The sequence below is a fragment of the Cydia splendana genome, chromosome 10 (assembly GCF_910591565.1).
Source record: "Cydia splendana chromosome 10, ilCydSple1.2, whole genome shotgun sequence".
Taxonomy (NCBI): Eukaryota; Metazoa; Arthropoda; class Insecta; order Lepidoptera; family Tortricidae; genus Cydia; species Cydia splendana.
Genome location: NC_085969.1, coordinates 20,896,029 through 20,922,669, shown reverse-complemented (window position 1 = coordinate 20,922,669; position 26,641 = coordinate 20,896,029). Strand labels below are relative to the sequence as shown.

The window sequence follows — 26,641 nt, the reverse complement described above, 5'->3', positions numbered from 1 at the left end:
ATAGAATTAGACCAAGAAAAGTCTGCAACGATTTTGATAGCCCACGCAGTGCAAGTATTATTTTAACCGTCAAACTTCTATGAAATTATGACGTGTAAATAACACTTGCACTGCGTGTGCTATCAAAATCGTTGCAGACTTATCTTGGTCTAACTTAACTATTTTTTGTTAACACGCTCACCCGCTCCGTGTAACCGTGCCAGCTAGCGGACGCCTTTAGAACCTAGTTATGGTCTGATCGAGATAAGTAATAGTACATTATTGTCGAGGCTCGGAAGTAGCTATTTGCAGGCTGAGGATTCGTATTAAACGGACGACCTTGGGAGTCCGTTTAAATCAATCCGAAGCCAGCAAGTAGCCTTCCAGCCGAGTCATATATAGTGCTTTTCTCAAAAATGGTGCAAGAAATATAAATATAATAGAAATATTTCACAGAAGCAACGTTCTCACGTATATATTTTCACAGAAAAAAGTAGAATCAATTGAAATAATTAGCTTTGCCGCCTTTTATTTTTTTAATTAAAAAATAAAAGTGTATTTTTCTGCCGAAAATACGCCAACCTATTTGAGACAGCTAAATAGTCGCGGTACCAACATTATAATTATAAGTACTAATCATCTGTTTGGCTGTTTAATGGGCCTGTGCCTTCATTTGATATGGCCATTTTAACTTTTAAAAAGTTTGGAACACGACAAATAATGGAATTTGTATGCAACATTGCAGTCCCAAAATCGAGACTGCAATGTTTTTAACTTTTTAATTTTCGACTGACCATAAACTCCGCGCTTCGCGACCAATTTTTTAAACGGCAAAGTCGACTTTGCCGTCCATTTTTGAGAAAATTTATTTATTATTTTTAGGCAGCACAGCATGGACGGCCGGCGTGCGAGCGCACGCGGTCATGAAGCGAGCAGCGCCTCTCGCCCCACAAGACGCAGCCCTACGACTGCTCGGAGCAGACACGTGCTATAGGAGCGGATGGGTAAGACAACTTTATTATTATTTCTAACATTATCTCGTAGACAGTACAGTATGGACGGCGGGCGTGCGAGCGCACGCGGTCATGAAGCGAGCAGCGCCTCTTGCCCCACAAGACGCAGCCCTACGGCTGCTCGGAGCAGACACGTGCTATAGGAGCGGATGGGTAAGACAACTTTATTATTATTTCTAACATTATCTCGTAGACAGTACAGTATGGACGGCGGGCGTGCGAGCGCACGCGGTCATGAAGCGAGCAGCGCCTCTTGCCCCACAAGACGCAGCCCTACGGCTGCTCGGAGCAGACACGTGCTATAGGAGCGGATGGGTAAGACAACTTTATGATTATTTCTAACATTATCTCGTAGACAGTACAGTATGGACGGCGGGCGTGCGAGCGCACGCGGTCATGAAGCGAGCAGCGCCTCTTGCCACACAAGACGCAGCCTTACGGCTGCTCGGAGCAGACACGTGCTATAGGAGCGGATGGGTAAGACAACTTTATTATTATTTCTAACATTATCTCGTAGACAGTACAGTATGGACGGCGGGCGTGCGAGCGCACGCGGTCATGATGCGAGCAGCGCCTCTTGCCCCACAAGACGCAGCCCTACGGCTGCTCGGAGCAGACACGTGCTATAGGAGCGGATGGGTAAGACAACTTTATTATTATTTCTAACATTATCTCGTAGACAGTACAGTATGGACGGCGGGCGTGCGAGCGCACGCGGTCATGAAGCGAGCAGCGCCTCTTGCCCCACAAGACGCAGCCCTACGGCTGCTCGGAGCAGACACGTGCTATAGGAGCGGATGGGTAAGACAACTTTATTATTATTTCTAACATTATCTCGTAGACAGTACAGTATGGACGGCGGGCGTGCGAGCGCACGCGGTCATGAAGCGAGCAGCGCCTCTTGCCCCACAAGACGCAGCCCTACGGCTGCTCGGAGCAGACACGTGCTATAGGAGCGGATGGGTAAGACAACTTTATTATTATTTCTAACATTATCTCGTAGACAGTACAGTATGGACGGCGGGCGTGCGAGCGCACGCGGTCATGAAGCGAGCAGCGCCTCTTGCCCCACAAGACGCAGCCCTACGGCTGCTCGGAGCAGACACGTGCTATAGGAGCGGATGGGTAAGACAACTTTATTATTATTTCTAACATTATCTCGTAGACAGTACAGTATGGACGGCGGGCGTGCGAGCGCACGCGGTCATGAAGCGAGCAGCGCCTCTTGCCACACAAGACGCAGCCTTACGGCTGCTCGGAGCAGACACGTGCTATAGGAGCGGATGGGTAAGACAACTTTATTATTATTTCTAACATTATCTCGTAGACAGTACAGTATGGACGGCGGGCGTGCGAGCGCACGCGGTCATGAAGCGAGCAGCGCCTCTTGCCACACAAGACGCAGCCTTACGGCTGCTCGGAGCAGACACGTGCTATAGGAGCGGATGGGTAAGCCGACATATGCCTCTCTCACTGACTCTCACACGGAATAACCCAAATAGAAACGCTTGATAATTTGCGTCATATGAAAGATGTCTTATAATATAAATACTTGCCAACGCGTTTGATTGCGTCGCAGCTTTTCACTGACTCCTTGAAATTTCTACCTAAAAGTTAAAGTTATGTGTAGATGATAACGGATTTTCGTCATCATTGTACGTTTAAAATTTGATTTAATTTAATTACAACGATTTTTCAACGTTTAACTTAGATTTTATTACCAATTTTAACTATTTTTTTATCAATTTTTAAACATGCAGATACGTCTGCGAGCGATATTCCAAATATTATTTTTTTTATCTTAAGTGTCTTAAGTATATTTTTTCAACCCCCAGATAGAAGACGGGATAGAGTTAGCGGAGCAAGCGCTAGCAATAGAGGAAGAGCGAAACGGACCCATGTTGGCAAGATGCTGTCTCTACTGCGGCATCGGGTATCAAATGTTAGCACAGGTAATTAAATAGATATTGGTTAAATGGTTACCTGTCTCATCTCTCATCCTGTACTTAACTGTATTTGATTGAACTAGCTTGCAACAATTCTGTTGGCATGTGCGTTAGGTCATCCATTAATTACGTCACGAATTTTACGATTTTATGACCCCTCCCCCCCCTCCTTGTCACACCTGGTCACATTTGGAAACGCCCTCCCCCCTCGCGTGTCGTCACATATTTGGCAATTTTTTATTTAACGAAATCAGCAATTTAAATAAAGTATGATTATTTTAACTAAATAATATTTTTTTAATAGAAGCAATATTAGTAATTTTATGACATGAAATCGATTAAGAATATAAAAAAATCACGAATAAGAACGATTCATCATAGTAAAACCCCATTATTTAACTGTACAATTATTTAATGACAATTGGTGAAGTTCGTATGAAGACCATAATATTTAACCATGTTTTGTGATTGTCACGTCATCCATTTTTCTTAAAAGTTACGTATTTTAAAGCTTGTAATTAACAATATTGTACTTTCAGAAAACAAATTCTCGCGTGGATAAGGACGCAGCGAACGAGAAATGCCTCAAACTGTTGTTACGATCGGTAACTTTGGACGACAACGACCATTTGGCGTTCTACCATTTAGCCGTGGCGTATATGCAACAAGGAAGGCTAAATGATGCTATGGTAAGTGGATTTTGAATCTTTATTAAGGCCAACGTGACCAGATCCATTTTTAGGGTTCCGTATCCAAAGGGTAAAAACGGGACCCTATTACTAAGACTCCGCTGTCCGTCCGTCCGTCCGTCCGTCCTTTCGTCCGTCCGTCCGTCCGTCTGTCACCAGGCTGTATCTCATGAACCGTGATAGCTAGGCAGTTGAAATTTTCACCGATGATGTATTTCTGTTGCCGCTATAACAACAAATACTAAAAAGTACGGAACCCTCGGTGGGCGAGTCCGACTCGCACTTGTCCGGTTTTTTTTTGTTGTGTTATCTTTGAAATTTTATGAAATGATTTTATGTCTGGAAATTATACAGAAAAAAAATCTTACTTATTTCATACAATTTTACAAGCTTTCATTAGTTAATTTATGTTGTAGGTATCTTTTTTTTACAAATGCATAATTCAAAGTTATTCATTAACGTAAATGAATTGAGTTTTGTAGCGCGTTTATGGATAATGTTATAAATCTTTAGTTATCAAAACCCATGTGATTTTTATGACGTATGTATTATGTAGAATTATGTATTTTATATACAATGGATAGCTTGACGATGAAGCTATATGAACGAGTGATCGACGCCCGGTTAAGAACAGAGAGCTCCTTATCTAAAAACCAATATGGCTTCGTCCCGGGGCTGTCCACTATCGACCCTATGTTTGCCATAAACCTGGTTGCACAAGAACACAGGGCCAAAAACACACCGCTTTTTATTGCTTTTCTAGACATGGAAAAGGCATTTGATCGTGTTCCTCGTCCGACAATCTGGTGGAGTCTTCGGAAGAAAAATATCCCAGAGAGGTACATTGACATAATAGCTGACATGTACAGAAACGTAAAATCGGTAATTCGAACCACAGTGGGGCAAACCAAGCCAATAGCAGTTACCGAAGGGGTACATCAAGGTCCTGTGCTAAGCCCATACCTCTTCTGCCTGGTGATGGATGCTCTCACTGAACATGCCCAAACCAAAGCACCATGGACGTTTATTTACGCAGACGATGTAGCTATCTGTACACCATCCCGAGAAGAGTTAGAAGTAGCTCTCGGTGACTGGAAACGTCAGTTGAAGGCGGGCGGCCTGATGCTGAGCATCGCGAAATCCCAATACATGGTGTGTAACGAACCAAACCCGCTTGAAGACCCTCTCATTATCGATGGACAGCAAGTCACTCGGTGTGACGAATACAGATATTTGGGTACCATGGTGCACAGCTCAGGAAATTTGGAGGGAAACTTGCAGCACCGGATCGCCGCTGCCTGGCTGAAGTGGCGGGAAGTCACTGGCGTTACCTGTGATCGGAGGATGCCCGTGAAGCTTAAGGGCCTAGTCTATAAGAGCATAATAAGACCGGTTCTGACCTATGGGAGTGAAACATGGGCTATGACGCAGAGCCATGTCCGATCTGTCCAAGTCGCCGAAATGAAGATGCTCCGGTGGATGTGCGGGGTAACGAGGCTCGATAAGATACGCAACGAGTACGTTCGCGGTAGCCTCGGAGTACGTGATATCGCCGATAAGCTACAAGAGAGCCGACTGAGATGGTTTGGGCACGTAAAAAGAAGACCTCCTGATTACATCGGGAATGTTGCTATGGATCTGAACATTGTCGGCTCCAGAGGAAGAGGAAGACCGAAGATGAGATGGGCAGACACCATAGCAAGAGACATGAGGGCCTGCGACGTTTCAGTAGACGACACGTCCGATCGCGCGAAGTGGAGAGAAAAGACCAGAAAAGCAGACCCCACAATCAGATGGGAATAATAATGCTGAGGAGAGAGAGAGAGATATACAATGGATAGCTTCTTTTATTATAGTTGAGTGCGAAATATAGTAAGAAACAATACACGACTTGCATTTGATTTCTTTTGTTTTATCTTCTCAGTGAGTTACAACACAGAAAGATTTGCTTTTTGAGTTTGAAACTATTGATAGTAGGATTTTAACGATGTTTCATTTTGTCAAGCCCTCGTTTTTATCAGGAAAAGTCCCAAGCGAAGGTATTCCTCACTCGGTTTGATATCACGAACACACTCCGCGCCGTTGACTTTTAGTGAAGCCGAGGAACGGACGAGGTGGCACTCTAAAACTTGTATCGTTTAACTTTTTATTATATTTAGACGACCGGTCTGGTCTAGTGGGTAGTGATCCTGCCTATGAAGCCGATGGTCCCGGGTTCGAATCCTGGTATAAGGGCATTTATTTGTATGACGATATTGATGATTAAGATATTTGTTTCCGAGTCATGGTTGTTTTCTACGTATTTAAGTATTTATACATTATATATATCGTCGTCCGAGTACCTAGAACACGGGCCTTCTTGACCTTACCGTGGGTAGGCGTGGCTCACTCCGCGATTTCGTCGTTTTGCAACAGGTAGCTACAAGCACATCCGTTCCACATCAATTTTGGTGGCCAGCCATAAGCCGCGCGTGGCGCTGTCGCCACCTAGCGGCCATACCTGTCTCGATCGTAACAGACGCGTTTTGTTAGAGAGTGAGTCTTCTGTACCTAGTACTATTATTTATTGTGCCGTGGGGCTTAGTCAACTTGTGTAAAAAAATGTCCTATAATATAATCAGAGGGCGGGATTGCTCATGGCAAAAATCAGACGTGAATAGAGTTGGAACGTTGAATTTTATCGACTTTTTCAGCTATCGATAAGTTCAGTCACCTTTTACATTTCTGACTATAACATTCATCTCTTTGATTAGCCAGTTGACCATTTAATTTTGACCTCTTTGATTAGATTAAAAGTAAATTGCATGGCAGTTAACTGTCATTTTTGCCATTAGTCTTTTTGCAACTAATTCACGTTAGTAAAAAATGGTTAATCCAAGAAGAAAAACAATTAACAAACGGATAAAGAAGTATCCTTGTCTCACTTACAACGAAAACAACTCAACATTATACCGCTAAGTGAGTAAGTTTATTCGATAGTCGATAAAATTCAACGTTCCAACTTTATTGACGTTTGATTTTTGCGATGAGCAATTCCGCCCTCTCAATATAATGTTTGAAGGACGCGACCCGCGCGTGCCTGGCCGCGCACTCGGAGAGCGGCGGGGGGTTGCGGCTGGCCACGGCGCTGTGGTCGTGCGCGGCGGCCGGGCCGCGCGGCGCGCGCGCGCTGGCCGCCGCAAGGTTGGCGCGCGCGCGCTACCCCGGCGCGCTGTGGCCTCTGTGGGCGCTGTGCGCGCTGCAACTAGTCTGGGAGAGTGGAGAGGTACGTACAGACTCCTCGGAGAGCGGCGGGGGGTTGCGGCTGGCCACGGCGCTGTGGTCGTGCGCGGCGGCCGGGCCGCGCGGCGCGCGCGCGCTGGCCGCCGCAAGGTTGGCGCGCGCGCGCTACCCCGGCGCGCTGTGGCCTCTGTGGGCGCTGTGCGCGCTGCAACTAGTCTGGGAGAGTGGAGAGGTACGTACAGACTCCTCGGAGAGCGGCGGGGGGTTGCGGCTGGCCACGGCGCTGTGGTCGTGCGCGGCGGCCGGGCCGCGCGGCGCGCGCGCGCTGGCCGCCGCAAGGTTGGCGCGCGCGCGCTACCCCGGCGCGCTGTGGCCTCTGTGGGCGCTGTGCGCGCTGCAACTAGTCTGGGAGAGTGGAGAGGTACGTACAGACTCCTCGGAGAGCGGCGGGGGGTTGCGGCTGGCCACGGCGCTGTGGTCGTGCGCGGCGGCCGGGCCGCGCGGCGCGCGCGCGCTGGCCGCCGCAAGGTTGGCGCGCGCGCGCTACCCCGGCGCGCTGTGGCCTCTGTGGGCGCTGTGCGCGCTGCAACTAGTCTGGGAGAGTGGAGAGGTACGTACAGACTCCTTAACTAATATACAGGGTGGAACATTTCTAGAGACCGAGCTGAAAGGATAGTTGGAGATAGGATAGGAGAGCTGACGTACCTACTTCGATTAGTTAATTATTTTGTATCAATTTTTCTCTCCTTTTTGTTTTAATATCTTTCAAGTGTATAAAATAATAACTTTAAAAATTTTCATTATATAATTTTTTTATTTACTTTTTACTCATTGTCATTTTTTTCTTGCTTAATTTTTATTTTTATTCCGACATGTAATTGATTTTTAATGATAATTTTATTAATTTTACTCTATACTTGTTGTCATTATTCTTTATTATGTTCAATGTATTAACTCATGTTCAATTTATTAACTCATGTTCAATTTATTAACTCATGTTCAATTTATTAACTCATGTTCAATTTATTAAATTGATGGCTATGATCTTGTTTTGTAACATATTTTTGTATGCATGGCAATCTAGGCAAGATTTAAAATTTCAAACACAATGTAATATTGTTATTGAATAAAATGATGATGATGTTCTCTAAGTAATCTACAATCGAATTATTATAATATTTATAATCGTAAAGCTGGACTTATAAATAAAACAAAATCATTCAAATGAAATATTATTATACCAGTGACAACCCTACAAAGTTATTTACATTTTAAATTGACAAATGTCATGTCATTCAATATGATCTACTTGCTGGAGTCGAAACATAAACCTATATGTTATGTATTTCGCACTAATATTTAACAAACCGTATCTCAAAAACGGTTCGTAATATTAACGTGATTAATAGTGAAAAATAAAGTACGTAACCTAAACAATTTCCAGTTAGCGTAAAAGTCCTTCGTTCTATTCCACCCGATATACACAATACAACTCGTTTATGGTGGTCCCAGCTCAGGTATTTGATACGATTTCATTCATGTAATCTCACAAAATTCCTTTTTTTAGGCAGCGTTGGCAACCGGTAAGGAGTTGCTCACACTGCTGAACAGCGCGGAAGCGGAGGCGGAAGCGGAATCGGAGGAGCGGAACGGATACGCAGAGTTGGACGCTCTGTCGGACTCGGGGCAGACGGACTTGCATAGCACCACGCATGCGCGTAAGTTATGTCGTTATTTAAAACAACGTGCAGTAACGTTCAATGAGATAAGTACTATAAGTAGAGTCAGGCTAAGCTAATTCTGCAGCGATTTTAATAGCACAGACTGTGCACAAGTGTAATTTTAAACGTCATAATTTCATAGAAATTTGACGTTTAGCTTGGTATGGCTCTATTATCCGTTATCCTGACATTAGTGTTTAATAGAAAGAGATAAAAATACAAATTAACTACATAATAGGAGTTTGTTAAGTTTGATACATAATGAAAACTGAGTCTTAACATGTGATTCGCTGGATAAAATAGCATTAATATTCCGTAAAATAAAGATGTGGCAAACACTGTATTGAAACCTAAAATAAATAAAAACTCCTCTGAATACCTCGTCCTTTGAAATCTTGAAGTTAATTAAAAACTATAACTGTAGAGGTTACAAAACTAGGAACAAAAAAATGTTGGACCAGCTGTCATAAATGCCACGAAAACTAAATATTTTTTCTAAATATACCTAATTCAATTCGAAAATCTGAATCATCTACCACGGTTAATTTTTTTGTTAACAAGCTTCATTACTAATAAATTTCTTAACAGCGTCTGTACGAGCAGAATCCGCTGGCGCTTATCGAGTGGAGCGAGCCTTATCAGAGGGCGCGTCCTCAGTGTCGGCGGCGCGGACCAAAACGCGACCGCCTCTGGCCACGCACCGCGCGCAAGCGTGGCTGCTCCTGGCTGACTTGTGTCTCAGGTAAGATTTATAATAGGGTATTATACTGTATTTAAAATAAATTATTTTACACCATGCATGAAATAAAGCACCAGATAATTATTAGAAAAACACAGATAGGGGTTATTTTTAAACACAAGTTCTATTTAATAAATCGGATAGAAATATAAAAAGTAGGTGAGTTGACCGTGACGTCACGATGTAATGTTTCATATAAATTCCATATTAGCAAATGGTTTTGACAGTTCTAAAAAAGTAACTGATTTGACCAGTAGGAAAATACCCTATTAATTATACTTAGTTTATAGCGTTAGTAAGAACAGATTCCGCTGACGCTTATCGAGTGGAGTGAATAACTTGAAAAAAAAAAAAATGGCTGTCCTATACTGATTGATGGCGTTATTCATAAACGCGTTACTGGCCTGAATTAGCTATGAATCGTTTGTCTTTATCTGTCATTTTGACTTATGTATTTGTAAGAAAGGGATAAAACGTAATTGAACTAAATCAGGCCCGGGGTTAGACGTCGGTTGCTAATGTTTTCCATAAAACAGCCATTTATCTGTGGTTTTTGGGTTTAGCCCACGTTGAAAAAACATCCTTCTTTGTACGCTACGTCAATGGGGTCGTCCAGAAATCATGTGATCATATTTGGCCTATTTTTGACCCCCCTCCCCCTTGACAAAACAACTACTTACTTACTTGATGATATTTGGTGATTTTAACGCATAATTAATGTTTTTTATTGGGTAAATACGCATATAAAATAAAGCGGATTAGTTGATCTAATTAAAATTTTCAGTAATATTGTTGTTTTTGTCTATCCCGCTTTGAAAAAAAAATACACCTGGCCCCAATTTCACCACCATCTTGACAATTGTCATAAACTTAGCAAGAGAAATATCTGTTTTTTTCCGATATAATAAAGTTTTTTTTAATAAAACAATGATGGTGGCAAACAGGAATACGGCCCGCCCGATGGTAAGCGGTAACCGTAGCCCATGGATGCCTGTGACGTCAGCAACAGTGATGTTTTACAATTGTCGCACCTGTCACCGTGGTGAAATTGGAGCCTGATATCGCGTCTGACTCCCGCTCCCCCATCATGATCGCTCGTGATATTTTTCTTACCCCCACCCCCCTCTAAATGATCACATGATTTCTGAACGACCCCTATCGTCCGCGGCGCGTCATAGTGAGCCTTGTTGGAATACACGAAGGTTGATATTGAGCTGTAGCCACGCGCGTCAGGGCTATAACCGCGAAAATCGAAGTTCGCAAATTGCGGGCATTTTTCTCTGTCACTCTAATTACGCCTTCATTGGAGTAAAAGAGAAAGATCCCCGCAATTTGCGAATTTCTGTTTTCGCGGTAGCCCCTCAGTTGACGGTCAAAGGATTCAAGGCCAAAATAATGTGTAAGGTTGGTATTCCACCTATGCAATATATTGGTTCAGTGTGCATTGCGTCTCACTTTCTCACTAAGCGAAACGTGAGACGCAATTACACATCGGACAATGAAAATGGACAGGTGGAATACCACCCTAAGAAACAGTACTTTGTTTTCGTTTCATTCAACTGAGAGTTAATGTATGTTTATATTTTTTCTCCACCAATATGTAAGACTAAGAAATTAAGTTAGTAAGCGCCACTTGCACCATTGCACTAACCCAGGGTTAACCCGTTAAACCTGGAGTTACCATTGTTACCAGGACATTTTGACACTGGGTTAACGGTTAACCCCGGGTTAGTAGAATGGTGCAAGTGCGCCTAAGGCGTCCTAACAGTAATAATGTTGTTTCAGGCTGGGCCGAGTGGCGGCGGCGGCGGGCTGCGTGGCCGAGGCCGCGGCGCTAGCGCCCGCCAGCCACGAAGTATTATACACGGTAACTATTCTTATTATTGTGGTTGACTGGTAGATAATGCCTTATGGCATTAAGTCCGCCATTTGTACTTACAGTTTTATGTGCAATAAAGTTTAAAGTGTCATTATATGGAACTTGCTAACTGTGTAAACAAAAGACACTAGTAAATTCATCATTCAGAGACAATTTCAATATGGCGGCTTGTTTACATAGTTAGGAAGTTCCATAGAATGACACTTTAAATAAATAAATAAATTATTATTCACAACGTCGGGACTTAATCGAGTAAAATTGAGTTTTAACTTTACTCCGACGTTTCGAGGACGGCGTTGTCCCCGTGGTCTCGGAGAAGACTGGCTCAAGTTGACATCAACATCTTATAGGCGTGCGAGTTTTTCGAACTACCCGCACTTGGTTTGTTTATTAACTTCAACGTATGCTTATATTATCACATGTATGTATTCTTATATTATCAAAAACACAATTTGGCAATCTTTGCCAGTAGAAAAAAGCACGATGTTCAAAATTTGGATGGAAATTGACCCTTCGACACATTTTTCAAATTTGCTGGCTTTTTCTACCGACAAAATTGGCTTACTCAATATGTCATATAAAAGGAATTAAATATAAAAAAGTTTGACATCGTCTATTTAAATATGACTTCGGTGGCTCGGTCTCTACCGGTGAGCTCTGTCTTCACTTTCCATCATTTATCAGTTTATAACAAAAAAAAGTACGATCCCTCATGCACTTCCAATAGTATGTCACACTTCAAACTTCTCAGCTGTGTTAATACTGTTAATAGATTATTTTACCTGTTAATGTTTTTCAGCGCGGCTTGGTTCACGAAGCGAGCCAAGAGTGGGAGGAGGCGAGGCAGTGCTTCCAAAACGCGCTAGCGTTGCATCCCACTCACCTCGACAGTATTGTGCATTTAGGTACGTAACAAGGCTTGTTTAGAGTGGGACATTATACAAACCAAGTATCGAGAGACCAATTTGTGAAATCTGTAGAGATTGTCCTGTCGAGCGCCGAAATTTGAAGGTAATCATACAAGACAGGGCGCGCTGGCGCTTACTCGTATCGGGTAAGATTCACATCGAAATGCTAAGTTTAAATTTCAGTATGTTGTTAAGGTAAATATATTGGCATCTAAGGGCCGGTTGCACCGACGGTAACGGACTTACTAATGTCACTCAGCAGTGAACTGTGAGATTTCCCATACAATCATATTTTCGGCACGGGAGTGTGTTCAGCGTGTCCGGCTCATTTTGTGTCATAATCATTTATTTGTTTACAGATGGCCCAAACAATACAAATTATATTAACCTAAGATTAAAATTAAACATTACAATTAAAATGAAGTTAAAATTCGTAATGAATTAAATTAAAAGCGCTCAGCACTAGAGTATGTGCAGGGCGTCTCGCAGGTCGGACTTCGCCCGACTTTTTTGTTTAAGTGTGTCGATTCAGCTGTTGGACAGTACAGCTAAAGAGCAGCGTAAGAGTTAAGAGCCTGATTTTATGTTGCTGGATTCTTCAATCTATGCGTCCGAAGTTAAAAAGGCCGTTTTTGTTTTGAGTTCCTAGATCGACGAAACTAGCAACATAAAAACTAGTTTGATGTGTTCAAAAGGTACTTAAATACACAATACAGTACGTAGCTGCCCCCTTTTTTCAATATCTTTAGTTAAATTTGAATAATCACGATTATTTAGCTGTGGCGCTAGTGATGGTGATAGTGATAGCGTTGATGGGCTCTTAAAATTACGTACGTTTTCCAGGCGCAGCATACTACAACCTGGGCTGGCTGCGGCTCGCCGAGAAGACGCTCCGCGAGGCCGCCGCCCTGGACCCGCAGCGCGCCGACACGTGGCGGCGGCTGGCGCTGGTGCTGGCCGCGCTGCGCGACCACGCCGCCGCCGCCGACACCGCCGCCGCCGCGCTCGCGCTGCACCCCCTGGCACACCTCCCGCTTTGAAAACAAGGAACCGCGGCCACAGAAATAATACTATGTACAGAAGATTCTCTAACAGAACGACTATGCCTACGAATATGACTTGGAACTCCGGTAGCCATTTAAGAAGTGTAACACTCTTGCGGTAGATGTCGCTAAGGGTCCCCTTGACCCGTAATATGGTGGAAAGATTTGCTGGCTATGGATGAGGTCTTGGTGGCTCAGATGGCAGAGCGCTGGAGTATCTATCCAGAGGCTGTGAGTTCAAGTCTCATCCAAGACAGTAATTTTTCCACTTTTAAATTTATTCTAAGCTTAAAACGCGTATATTACGACAGATATGACCGCTAGGTGGCGCAAGCGCGAGCAGGCGTCCGTTCCGTAGCGGTGCGCGGCAACTACTATGGTTAGACACTAAAGTTGGTGTGGGCCGTATGTACTTGTAGCGACGCGACGAAATCGCGGAGTAAGCCACGCCTGCCTTGGGTACCATTTGGCGCATTGGTATTTATTTATACCATGGTATAATAATATACTCCGCCTGGTACTCCATTCCCGTCTTTTCTAGGTCACCTAACTGACACAAGCCTACGTCATCATGCGACAGCGCTATATGATAATATGCGATAGCGCTATATATAGCGGCCATGTTATTGTGACGTAGGCCTGTGTCACTCTGGGAATAGAAGACCATGTTTTATTAGACTATGATTTATACATTGCTTACGTATGGCAAATTACTGAAACAATTCACTGAGTCGGCAAGTCGATGCTACACCCCGGCTGTCATCATCCCGCTACATCCGCGTTGGCACACCTTCCCCTCTGAAGTCTGGATAACAACCGTCGCTGTGGGTACTGTAGTTCCCAACCTTCGATTTGTAGCGTTCACGAAGCGATAGCGATTTATTGAACCTGAGTGTATCTTTAACACATTCAATACCACTAAGTGCTACGGGTTACGCTCGTAGCGCGTAGCCACGGTTTTGTCGTATGTAGCGCGTAGTCGCTACGAACAGTGTACCCGACAGTCGGGTTCTTGGTGTTGAATGTGTTAAGCAATTGGCGCATTGACCGAACCAATATTACCATGTTCTACAATCATCGATACAATTCACTAACCCGATCCGTTGGCACTGTTGTTAATAATTAATTAATTAATTAACAACCACGTTCATGCTACATCTGTCGTGGCCAGATCTTAAAATTGAACTTCATGAAATGATAGATTGACCACATCATGAAGTCAAACCTAACCTAGCCGTATCATGAAGTGATCAAATTCTAAAATGACATGGCATAAAATAATCAAAATCTGTGATCTGTCCACGACACATCCAATGGCCCTTTAAATTTTGCGGTTTAGTGCGATAAAGTACGTATGTGCAGTAAATGATCATACGTTTCAAAATTGTGGCATTCTGCGCGATTCGAGCTTTAAGATACGTCAATTAATAGATCTAGAAACGATATGGATTAGATGTGTCAGTGTCAAAAGTGACGTTTTTGTTTGAAGAAACACTGACATAATATATCTAATCCATATCGTTTCTAGATCTATTAACTGACGTATCTTAAAGTTCGAATCGGGCCGATTACCCTAGAATCCTACTGTATTTTTTTTCTGAAATGCACTATTTTTTCAAAATGTTCTACGTAAGAATACTTCTCAGACTGATCAACATACATAGTATGTTAGTTTATAGTAGCATTGGAATTGAACTGTATCTTAAGAGCGATAAGAGCTATTATTCCGTGGCTATTTAGCGTGAATTTGGTTAAAGTAAAAAACCGCTATCGACGTTATCTAATTTATTTAAATCAATAGATAAGTATTAATTGACCTAATTTTAATTGAAAAATGGAAAGAAATTATGTCTATGAATTCTACGCGACAGCGTTTATATCTTCACCACTTAGAATAGATGATTGGCAGTCTCGCACAGCTAAACTGTGGAATGAACCGTCGCCTCCGGTATTTCCGCACCGATATGACTTTCGAGCAACACCAGCTTCCGACACGTCGGAAGGGAGGAACCCAAGCGATATTCTTACCGTTAAAATCATTCTGACTTTTTTTGCGACGTGCACACAGTCGCATTTCTCACTCACTACATACAAAATCCAATCTGTAATGACGACACCAATACATAGAAAATGACACACGTCAAAGAGAAATCTTGCACACTTCGATCTCTTGTTGTGTACGGATGAGTCACAACACGCACCGCGCTAGTTGTGTGCATGCCCAGTTGGGCATGTGCTTCGGCAGAGGGGAAATAGTGCGAATGCCGACTCCTTTCCCGGTGTTGCCCGAAGGATACGGCCTTCAAGAAAAGATCGTTCTCTCATCTTAAACACCGGCAACGCACATGCAACCCCTCTGTTGAAAACACCCATGACTCAGGAACAAATCGTCGGGTGACAAGCAAAAGTCACTAACTAACACCATTGAAATAATTGGATAATAAACCGTGTTACAAGTGTAATAAAGTGCATTGTTACTTTAATTTTTCGATAGTACTTAGTGACTTTTGCTTGTCACCCGACGAAATATTATAGCATATTGGCATGATATTATAGTGTTATTCACACAAATAAATACTAGTGATGTACCGACTATTCATTTGACCGACTAGCCGACTAATCGGCGCTCGAATGGCCGATTAGTCGGCCGACTAGTCGGCTAGTCGGCCAGATCATTAGTTTCGTATAATTTCGAGTGAAAAACAATAGTTTTGCTCCTTTGGTTGCGCTATTCATCATAATTTAGCTTGGCTAAAATGTGTTATATACCGCAAGAATCCTCGTTCAATTTCTGTCTTTAGTTCTTTTATTTTTCGATCCCGAGCAGACCGTCAGTACAGCTTGTAGGAGGTATTTCCAAGGCTCTATTTCCCGTACGTAGTCTGTGGCCAGCGTCTTTACGAGCAACGTGGCCTGACTAAGTCTCTAAATTTTGCAATAACATTAATAGTTCCTCATGGCACCACCATTCAAAAAAAAAAAAAACTGAATAATAATAAAAAAATAACTATCGAACTTGGCCATGAAATTACACGAGAATCAGTTGAGATCGACCTATAGAGGAAAACGCCAGCCCACCAACATACGATAACGACCAAACGGCCAATTAAATAGGTATATGAACAAAAGTTTTCGTATGCACCCTGAATAGGTATTTTAGTAAAATAAACATAAAACATATGGTAAATATTGACTGTTGATTTCTTTTTTTCTGTTTTTCTTTCACCAATAAAGTGCCGACTAATCGGCCATTTTTGCCGACTAGTCGCCGACTAATCGCCGACTACAAATGTGGCCGGATAGTCGGCTTTCCCGACTAGTCGGCGACTAGTCGGTACATCCCTAATAAATACCCTTACCGGGATTAAACCCATCGGATTCGCGGGCAGGGTCACTAGTGTCACTACCCACTAGGCCAGACCGGTCGTTATAAAAAAAAGATAAAAATATTACAATGGATATTTCATGTATTTTTAACATCCTGTTATTTTGGAGGTTATTGACAATATTTAATAAAATAAGTAGGATTCGTAGATTGGTGTTTAGGAGTATATGTATTTAAGCCCGTCCAGTCTATCAAGCTCGCGGTATTTCCACCTTCAAGAATAGAGTGTACCCATCTTAAAGGCCGGCAATGCGTTTGCAACCTTGGTGTGGCAGAAGGCCATGGGCGTCGGTAATCGCTTACCATCAGGCGAATCGTCTGCTCGTTCACCTCCTATATCAGGGCTCTCCAAACTCCGGCCCGGCGATGCGTTCCGATCCGGCCTGCTGACACCCAAACACCCAAAGCGTCCGGCCCGCGGGAGCCAGGCTCCAGGGGCCCCCCTAAAAAGTTTGGAGACCCCTGTCCCTGTCCTGTATCATAAAAAAACATAGACAAGGAAATATTTACCAAGACGCGTAGTCTAATATTTTAGCTGAAAACTGAACTACGCGAAATATTACTCTATTACAAGTATTACGCACAGAAATAATCCTATTAAAATAATCAAATGCACTACATGCAGTCTATAGTATACAACTATTTCATCGAATACAGATAATAAACAGATTACGCGATAACGCTAGTATATTTCATTTATCTATATAGTAATATTAGGTCCTTACCTATGAAATTGGCGTTTTTGTTCATAGATATAAGTCTGATCCTAGTTTTTTTTTTTTTACAAAAGTACATACACAATTACAATAAAACTACAGTGCACTCAATAAACAACGATTTTACATACAATTAATTGTTATTTTTTATTGTTAAGTGTTCAGAATTAAGCCTTGAAAATAGGTCTTTTCATGTGCTGTCGGTTCGAGTATTAAAATTACTTATATTTTTCTAATGGTACCAATTTTCAAGAAATGGAGATATTGAAAACATACCTTAAAGGTGTCAAAAATTACTGGAAAAATTTTGTTTGGTTTGAATTAGCCATCAAAAAAATATCCGCAAAATTAATTGTATGGAAATTCGTGTTTCGTTGAAATTCTCCGGACAAAACGCCAATTTCATAGGTAATGACCTAATATTTCATTAATTTGGTATTTTAATTCACTATATAAGTAATCCAATATTAAGATAACCTTATCAACCCATTCAGAAACGCGTTAAGTATTTAATTTATTGCATCGAATTAAATATTCATACACAAAACGGATGTGGATGTATATTTCGTTTTTTTAGCATTAGAAATAAGGTAAACAATCTTGACGTCTTTTAATTTGAAAAACACATTTTAAAAATAATTTTCGGCAAATATGTAACAATTATGAATCTAATACGATCTTTTATATTCTTCTGCTTTCATAAGTAATAGTTACTGATTTATAAAAAGCGTTATTCAATTAAAAGACATGTCAAGATCGCTTACCTTCTTTCAAGTTCTTTCTAATGCTAAAAAAACGAACTATAGTAACGGAAGAAAATGTGACATCTCCGCTACAATTTAGACATCTTAAAACATTATAAATATACTTTTGCGGGCCTCATTCTAATGTTATGTAAAAACAAAGAATATAAGCTTATTAAAAATGGTTTCTCTGGAAATAAAATTAATAAGCAAAAAAGGCCGCAAGTATAAGTTTTCTTAGCTAGTTATAGTTAGATTTTTAAGTAATAGTAGATTGTACAACAAGGGCATAAAGTGACCTATTGTTACCCGAGGCAATTTTTTGGTCTGAGCGAAGCGAAGACCAAAATAGTAGACGAGGGTAAAAATGGACATTTATGCCCTTGTTGTACACTCTGCTTTTCACTTCGATTGCGAGGAAAATATACAAAAAATCAAATATTTTAGGTTATTTTAACGTATTTATTCAAGACTAAAGAAAATTGTTCTTGGGCCGGTCGGAGGCGCGGGTCACGCCGATCGGGAGATCGCCGGTCGGGGGCGCGCCGGCAGGGCTGGCAGTTTGTATGACAGAATTTGGACTTTATTGCTAAGTCAATAAGGGTCGTAATAGATGATTTTACTTTATGCTCTAGAGCATAAAATGCGATTTTATGTCGTCTACGCACGACATAAAGGTGCACTTTTTGAGCATGAGAAGTGAAAATACAATTTTTGTTGGGTTTGGGCCTAGTCTATGCGTTGCCAATTGCTTGTTTTGTTATTAAGTTTTATTATAGTGGTCCCATATTTTCTATTTTGTTGAATTTTCAAAACGAACAGTTTTCAGTAAATGAGTACTTCAAGTTCTTTTTGTTAATAATTGTCTGTAATGTCGAAATGCATTTTATCTTTTAACCACATAAATTTCCATCGTGAATACAGTCGCCATCAGATATATCGGAGCGGCCAAGGTGTTCACAGATATCTGAACACGCACTCTAACGCCCTGACAATAGAGGCGTGTTCAGATATTTGTGAGCGCCTTGGCCACTCCGATATATCTGATGGCGGCTGTACAAGCAATTAATAAAATGATGACTCGCTTTTAGTTTTTGGTAGAAAGACCTGGGTGGTTAAAAGGTTAAAATCATTTGAACTTTAATTGACTAAAGCAAATTGATTTAGTATGATTATGTATCCACACTATAGTATGATAAAGTAAATTGTCAACTTGTTAAAACAATTTATTTATATTCTTAATCAATAGGGAGTATTGCTGCAATGTTCTGCCGCCAGAGTGCAGCACCTTGTTTAGGAAACCATAGACTAACTTATACATACTAGGCCTTTAAACAGTTTTTTGACAAGTTTTCACTATGACATTGATGCATCAAGGCGGTTTGTTTACAGGTGGCCTACCGCGAAACTCGAAAATTGAAATTTCGTTATCTGCCTTTCTATCGATCGAATAGGCAAGAGTGATAGAGAGGCAGAAACCGAACTTTCGATAGTCGTGTTTCACGGTAGGCCATGTGATTGACCTAGTGACGCATGATGTGTCATTGATGATGTCAATGAGGTTTACTGTATGTGGTAGTGGTGTTACCTACGCAGAACTTTGCCTAATATTCCCTATTCATAATGATAACTAACATTGCATTGTTTTTGTACAACAATCTGGTTTGCGAATCTAAGCTGTATTTAATATTCCATTAAGCTAATTATTTGCGGGTATCGGTGGTTGATTGTTACGGTTGTATATCGGTACTATCGGTAGTTATCTGTGGTAAAGGTTTATACGTACCGGTTCAACGACCTTTGGGTGTCATAGTTTTATATTTTACTGTAAATATTACATGTAAAAAAGAATTTAATAATGTGTCGTGCAAAATAATTATGTGTGTTAAACTCATCTGTCAACTCGATTTTGAGAATATAAAAATAAAAATACCTTGTGTATAAATTCGAATGTGAATCTTAACGTATTGTAAACAAGGTTGTTATTTGCACAGCGACTGTAAAGTACTATACATTGTGTATTATTTGTCGCGTAGTAATTGTGTGGAAAAGGTTAAAAGGTTAAAATATCCGGTATCCATTGGATGCGGATTCGCACGCCTCTCCGGTGTGCGAGCGAGACAGATATATACACGTACATATCGATATCGCTGTCTCGTTCACACACCCGAGGTGTGTGCACCGCATCATTGTGATAGCCGATAGATATTGGATCAAATGTGCCAATTTCCTGGCACATTGGCGTATTTATAATTAATGTGTACCTTTTAGAGAAAACTATATTATTAATATTATAATATATCGATTTGTTACTTGTGAGGGATAAATAACGAAGTGAAACTAGGATTACAATTTATAGCAATGAAAACTGGTTACTTTTTATGCAAATTTCTATACAAAGAGACCTGTCTTATTGTCCTTGGGTGTAGTCTGACGTGTATGATCGTGTTTTTCTTAGTTTTTTATGAAATGATATAAATTTATTCATTTAAATGAATGGCAAACATTTTCGGTAATAAAATGGCCACACGTACAGTCAGCAGCAAATAGATGGTGACGACCAAAGTGGCCAAATATATCGTAACACCCTTGTTACCATAGATATAAGGATGTGTTCCGAAAGCGCTGGTGGCCTAGCGGTAAGAGCGTGCGACTTTCAATCCGGAGGTCGCGGGTTCAAACTCCGGCTCGTACCAATGAGTTTTTCGGAACTTATGTACGAAATATCATTTGATATTTACCAGTTGCTTTTCGGTGAAGGACAACATCGTGAGGAAACCGGACTAATCTCAATAAGGCCTAGTTTACCCTCTGGGTTGGAAGGTCAGATGGCAATGGCAGTCGCTTTAAAAACTTAGTGCCTACGCCAATTCTTGGGATTAGTTGCCAAGCGGACCCCAGGCTCCCATGAGCCGTGGCAAAATGCCGGGACAACGCGAGGAAGATGATTATGAAGGATGTGTTCAGATATATTTGGCCACTTTGGCCGACACTATCTAATTGATGCTGGCTGTACCGTCACAGAATTTCGTTCAATTATTAATAAGACAGAAAATTTACCCTCCAAATGGTTTGCAACCTCTGCTCTAGTCTATACGATTATAACTCTTATCTACTTGGTATAAAGTCTAAAATGCAACGTACCTCAGATACGTATTTTATACATCGTTATTTATCCCTACAGCTGTTTTCTTGTAACATATGTATTTAATATTATCATAAATAATAAATAAAAATACCTAAATGCCTGTTACTGTATAGAAAACTTCTTAGTGTTCATTATAGTTACCCTGTAATTAAAAAAAAATTGTTCGAAGAATATATACCTGTTGTTCGTAGTGTAACATTTGTACAGTCAGCGTCACAAATATCTACACAGATCGGGTGTTCATCAATATGTAAACATAGGCTCATATAGGCATATACATATATGCGTCATGTTTAGACTAAATAAGAAATATTTATTGATCCGTTTTGTTTTGACATAATACGGCTAATATAGCATGTGCCAAACAGCTTGGGTACGATGACAGATGTCATGTCGTTTTAAGGTTATGAATTGTATGGAAATGAAAATGACCGCTGTCACCGTATCCAAGCTGTTTGAAAAATGCTATAATATACTTTTATTTAAATGTATTTACAGTTTTACAAATACAAAGCCTCAAGTATCAATATCATAAAGTGCATACTCAGGTATTTTTAAGTGTTTTGCCTGCATAAATATTTTTGATTAATAAGCTCATAGAAACCCACCGGAAAGTAAAAGTGACTAAGCATTCTTTATATACTACACTTATGTAATTCCAACATTAGAATTATATAAAATTGATGTATGTAATGCTGACTGTCCAAAATTGACCAATCCATTCAATTTGTATACATGTTATTACACTCGTGTTCCATTATATATCATGTACATATTTATTGCATAATTCGATTGTATTATATCGTCTTTTTTTGATAAACTCATATTGCTGTATTATATTGACATTTACATACATTATACTTACATATATTTTATTATTTAAATGGGAAAAGAACTGGAGTTGGACACCTCTGAAGTTGCAGGCGTCCATAAGATATAATAACCGCTTACCATCATCATCATGGTATACAAATGTGCATTTTGTGGTAATATTTTGTTTGTATATTTAGTTATACACCCCCCAAAGGGGGAGGCCTATGTTCAGCAGTGGACGTCATATGGCTGAGATGATGATGACGATTAAGTTATCAAAACTTGTTATTCGTTGCAATAACATATAAACGTGGTGGTAAAGTCAAGTGTAAAAATATGGGTGCATATCTTACCTACTCAAAAATATGTCCCATTGTTCTTAATTCGCTGACAAGCGGTATGGGACATATTTTTGATTATGATGTGTGCACTCATATTTTTACATTTGACTGTACTTTTGGCCAAAAATGACCGTTTTTATTGAGAAATATAAATAGTTTGCAACTTGAAAGTTACCTAGAAAATAAATGAGATAGTCATTATGATGTATGCACTTGTCAAATAATAATACAGCATTTTAAAGTGCGGATTGGATACCGGTATTTTTTGTATGGGAGCGAAAACGGTAGTTTTTCGTTCGTTAATTATTTCATTTCTAACCGGGCAATCTAATAATACGAAGTCGTTACCTAAATACACAACTGAGTCCTACATTTCGAGTAAGTATAAAATAATTCAAAAAATATGGTTATTTCGAAGTGTCTGCAAAAAACCGGTTCCGGTCCCTGTTTTAAAACGAAATGCCTATTGGTTCTTATTAAATGTATTTGTATAAGTAAAAGTCATGTAAATTTTGAAATTATAATCTTCCATTAAATTTATCATATTTAACCCACACGCTAAAAACTACATACTCTAATTATAAAATGATACAGATATTTTCATTTGAAGACTACTAGGAATTTACCTTATATTTACCATTTAAAATGTTTTTGGCACATTTTCTTGATCAGAAATTAATCCCTATAGATTAACGGGATATCTATATTCCATCTTATTAACTTGCGTGAAACTAGACTATGTTAAAATTATTATAAACGGGTTAACGGATTAATTCATGTTTCTTTGTAGACTTCAAATGGAGTATTCTACACTCCGGAGCAATAAAAATAGTGAAATTAAGATGGAAATTCCCATACAAAGTAACCTGTTTCTATTTATCTGGAGAGTTTGTTTTTCAACATATTATATATTTGTCCTTCCATTAAAATTGGTACTTCATATTTTATTGAATATTTGGTATGAAATTGTCCGTAGTGATAAGGTCACAGAATTACCAATCTCTAGTCGAATCACTTTAGACTAATGATAATTGTACCATCACGCTCCGCGATTGTTGCGCCATTTAGGGTTCTAGCTAAATTGGTTGTTTAACACTTACGCTATAGAATTTCCAATTTAGCAAGAACCCTAAATTGCAAAACAATCCCGTGTCTATTTGCAAAGCTCGGTTTACATCTGACAAGCGCTTGAGCGAGTCAGTTTGAGTTTTACTATAAGTTCGGCTGGCAGGAGCGCTCTGTTAAAGAAAAAGACCTCAAAAATAAATTCAGTGATTTCTGGATATGAAATCGGACCTGTCTGAAGGTATAAATGGTACTGGTTACATGTAAACTGGGCTTAAAAACTGTGCTATCACTTAACCTTTCAGTTCGTTTTGATATTGCTAGTTGGCAACGTCTGTTTGGTTCAGACATCAGTTATAACTAGCAACCCGCCCCGGCTTCGCACGGGTTACACAAAACCTTAACAAATTATATACCTAAACCTTCCTCATGAATCACTGTATTGATAGGATGATAGGTGAAAACCGCATGAAAATCCGTTCAGTAGTTTTTGAGTTTATTGCGAACATACTACACACAAACAAAAGCGGCGGGGAACATTATTTTTTAAGGGGTAGTGATAGTAGTCTCAAGAGCAACAAAGTCATAACGTGCTCAAAATACTAATGTTTTTCGACATTACATGTTCTGCAAAATTGTTATTGTGTATGAAATACCGTACATAAAACCATTATTTTAAATCTTTAACTAATGAAAAACATATTTTCATAATTTTAGCTATCGAAAATTCTTCCACCACACACTTATTATAATATTAGTATTTTAATCTCATTATGTAAATATGTACAAAACCTTGACTTGTAAAACAACAAATTTTACCAATAAATAAATCAATCAATCAATCAACTTAAGTAGGTCTTGAGCAATATGTAGCTAAAGGGCAAATGCCTGCAATAATTGCAACCTTCTGGTTGAAGTAATTTTCCAATATTTACTATCTTATGTTGTCAAACAAATACTTATAACTATTGAGCAATTGATACCTTATGTCATTGAGATAAGGGCTAATATTAGTCACTCAGATCTAGATATTGGTTTTTCTATATGTAGGTTAATAGGTTTATAATACATGGCTATTACAGTAACAAATATTACATTTTTATCTGTGACCTGGATCGTATAAAACAAGTAAAAATCGGATTTTTGAGAGGATTAATTGTATTACACAATCTAAGTCAAGGTCAAAAATGTAGCTATATGTTAATTATACATTTTGAAACTTAGATTTTATTCTGATTTCTTAGAATTGAAAATTTATTTTGCATTTGTTATGCGAAATTCGAGTGTCATTCCATCACTTTATTTATAAAACAAAGTCTTCCCGCCACGTCTGTCTGTCTGTATGTTCGCGATAAACTCAAAAACGACTAAACGAATTTTCATGCGGTTTTTACCTATCAATAGAGTGATTGTTGAGGAAGGTTTAGGTGTATATTTTGTTGAGGTTCTCTCTCTACCCGTGTGAAGGCAGGGCGGGTTGTTAGTAAGTCATATTCAGAAATCAGAAATTATTTATTTGCATTGATACAGTATGGGGATGTTACAATATACAGTGTTACGGTGTTACAGATCATGTACCTAGTCTTACATATTTTTTCTTAAAACATATTGTTTTCCCGTTTGTCCCATAAAACTTTATTTTTTAATTTGTATGGAACTAAATAATACGGATCGACATATAATTGTGTATACTGTTTATGTGACACCATAGAATTAACAGCAAGAATCAAAATGAACTGAAACTCAAAATACCCAGTTGCTTTCCAAAAGTGCATATATTCCACTTAGTTTCTAGAAAGTCTAGAATGATTGTCTAGAAAAATAGCACTTTTGAAGCACTCAACTACTACGCAGATCACCCCAACTGCAATGTGGAGCATATAATGACTTGCGGTCACCACACATGGCGTTCCCGAACTAATTTAGTATAGGAGCGCGGCCGCTTATTTCAGTAACGTCCACGTTTTAATCCTGTAGGTACTCATGAGGTGTAAAAATTGTTCTATATTCTGTATCTTTAGGTATTTACATAAAAGTAAACAAAATCTACCCTCAAATGGTTCCTTAAGCTAGTTGAGGGTAGATTAAAACATTACATGACCAAAATAATGTAGGTTAAAGTCAGGTCGTTCAGTGACTGATCCAGGCGGTTTTGTATTTGTTCGGTTAACCAATAAATGTTATATCTACCCGAAAATTTACAAATTGTTGGTTTACTTTTATTTAAACACCTAAAGATACAGTTTATAGTTATGAACATGCGTTTTGATCATATGGTGTAGAATGCCACTCGGTAGTGCTGCATTTTACAAGTAAAATTGCACATATATTTATGTGTGGGGACCTCATGCTTTTTGTAAACGCTTCATAATGTGGGGTCTGTGTAGTCTGTGACAGGCTTTATATAAGTACCTTCATAACCTACGTAGCTATTTCTACTGGACAGATATTTATGTACCTGTTGTACGCTATATAATATATTGTAACTGTATGTAGTAGGTGTTGTTCGCGCATTTGATGTTAATGTAAATAAGACGGTTAAGGATATTATAATATTAATTGTTACAAAAACTGTGTTTTAATTCTTTCTCTAATAGGTAACCTAAACGCCAGTGCACACCGGATGCGTGTGCGTAGACGTGCACGTGCTCTTTGTAATATACCAATTCTTATCAGAGACGGCACACCGCTTGCGTGTCCTTAAAACAGGACTTGAAGTAATTATATAAACTTGCTCCCTTTCTTCAGCTGATAAGATAAGTTACGATTGAAAGCAGAGCAGGTTAGCGTAACTTTCAAGAGCACTTGAACAACTTGACCTAGAATAACTATGAGTTTTCCTTTCCTTGAAGTGCTACTGCGAGCTGCGCAACCAAATCGTAAGGCGAACCAGGGCTCGGAACCGGTATTAAAGTACCTACTAGTACCTGGGCATTTTCATTTTAACTTGCACTTTAAAGCGCGACTTAAGTCGTGTTTCAGTAACACCTAACCTTTACATTCCTAACAAAATGTATGGGATTTGACATTGACCGTCAGTTTTGTAACGATTGATAACCGGCCGTTAAAGGTGCACAGTTAAGTGAAAATGCCCACCTACGTAATTGATTGAACGCGGATTAAAAAAAACGTTCTCACTCTTACCGAATACCGGTAAGAGAAATTGTATGGTACGAGAGGAGCGATATAGATATACCTAATAAGTACTAATAACGGTTATTATCGGCATTTTGAGACTCGGATAAACAAACTCGTTTTCATTTGTGAAAGACATAGAAATACTTACACGTT

The 26,641-nt window shown here is 39.8% G+C and overlaps 1 protein-coding gene and 1 long non-coding RNA gene across 2 annotated transcripts in view; both read left to right on the top strand.

Annotated features, from left to right (window-relative positions):
- Positions 1-13,136, top strand: part of LOC134794531 (tetratricopeptide repeat protein 7B) — a 34,016-nt gene extending 20,880 nt beyond the window's left edge. The window contains exons 9-17 of the mRNA XM_063766343.1: positions 862-983; positions 2,828-2,944; positions 3,478-3,627; positions 6,689-6,892; positions 8,417-8,567; positions 9,159-9,312; positions 11,095-11,176; positions 11,988-12,093; positions 12,940-13,136. Coding sequence (XP_063622413.1) covers positions 862-983; positions 2,828-2,944; positions 3,478-3,627; positions 6,689-6,892; positions 8,417-8,567; positions 9,159-9,312; positions 11,095-11,176; positions 11,988-12,093; positions 12,940-13,136 — 1,283 coding nt within the window. The remainder of the gene's footprint in view (positions 1-861; positions 984-2,827; positions 2,945-3,477; positions 3,628-6,688; positions 6,893-8,416; positions 8,568-9,158; positions 9,313-11,094; positions 11,177-11,987; positions 12,094-12,939) is intronic.
- The window catches only part of LOC134794469 (uncharacterized), a 585,842-nt gene that overhangs the window by 66,597 nt on the left and 492,604 nt on the right, over positions 1-26,641 (top strand). The gene's annotated exons all lie outside the window — the stretch shown is intronic.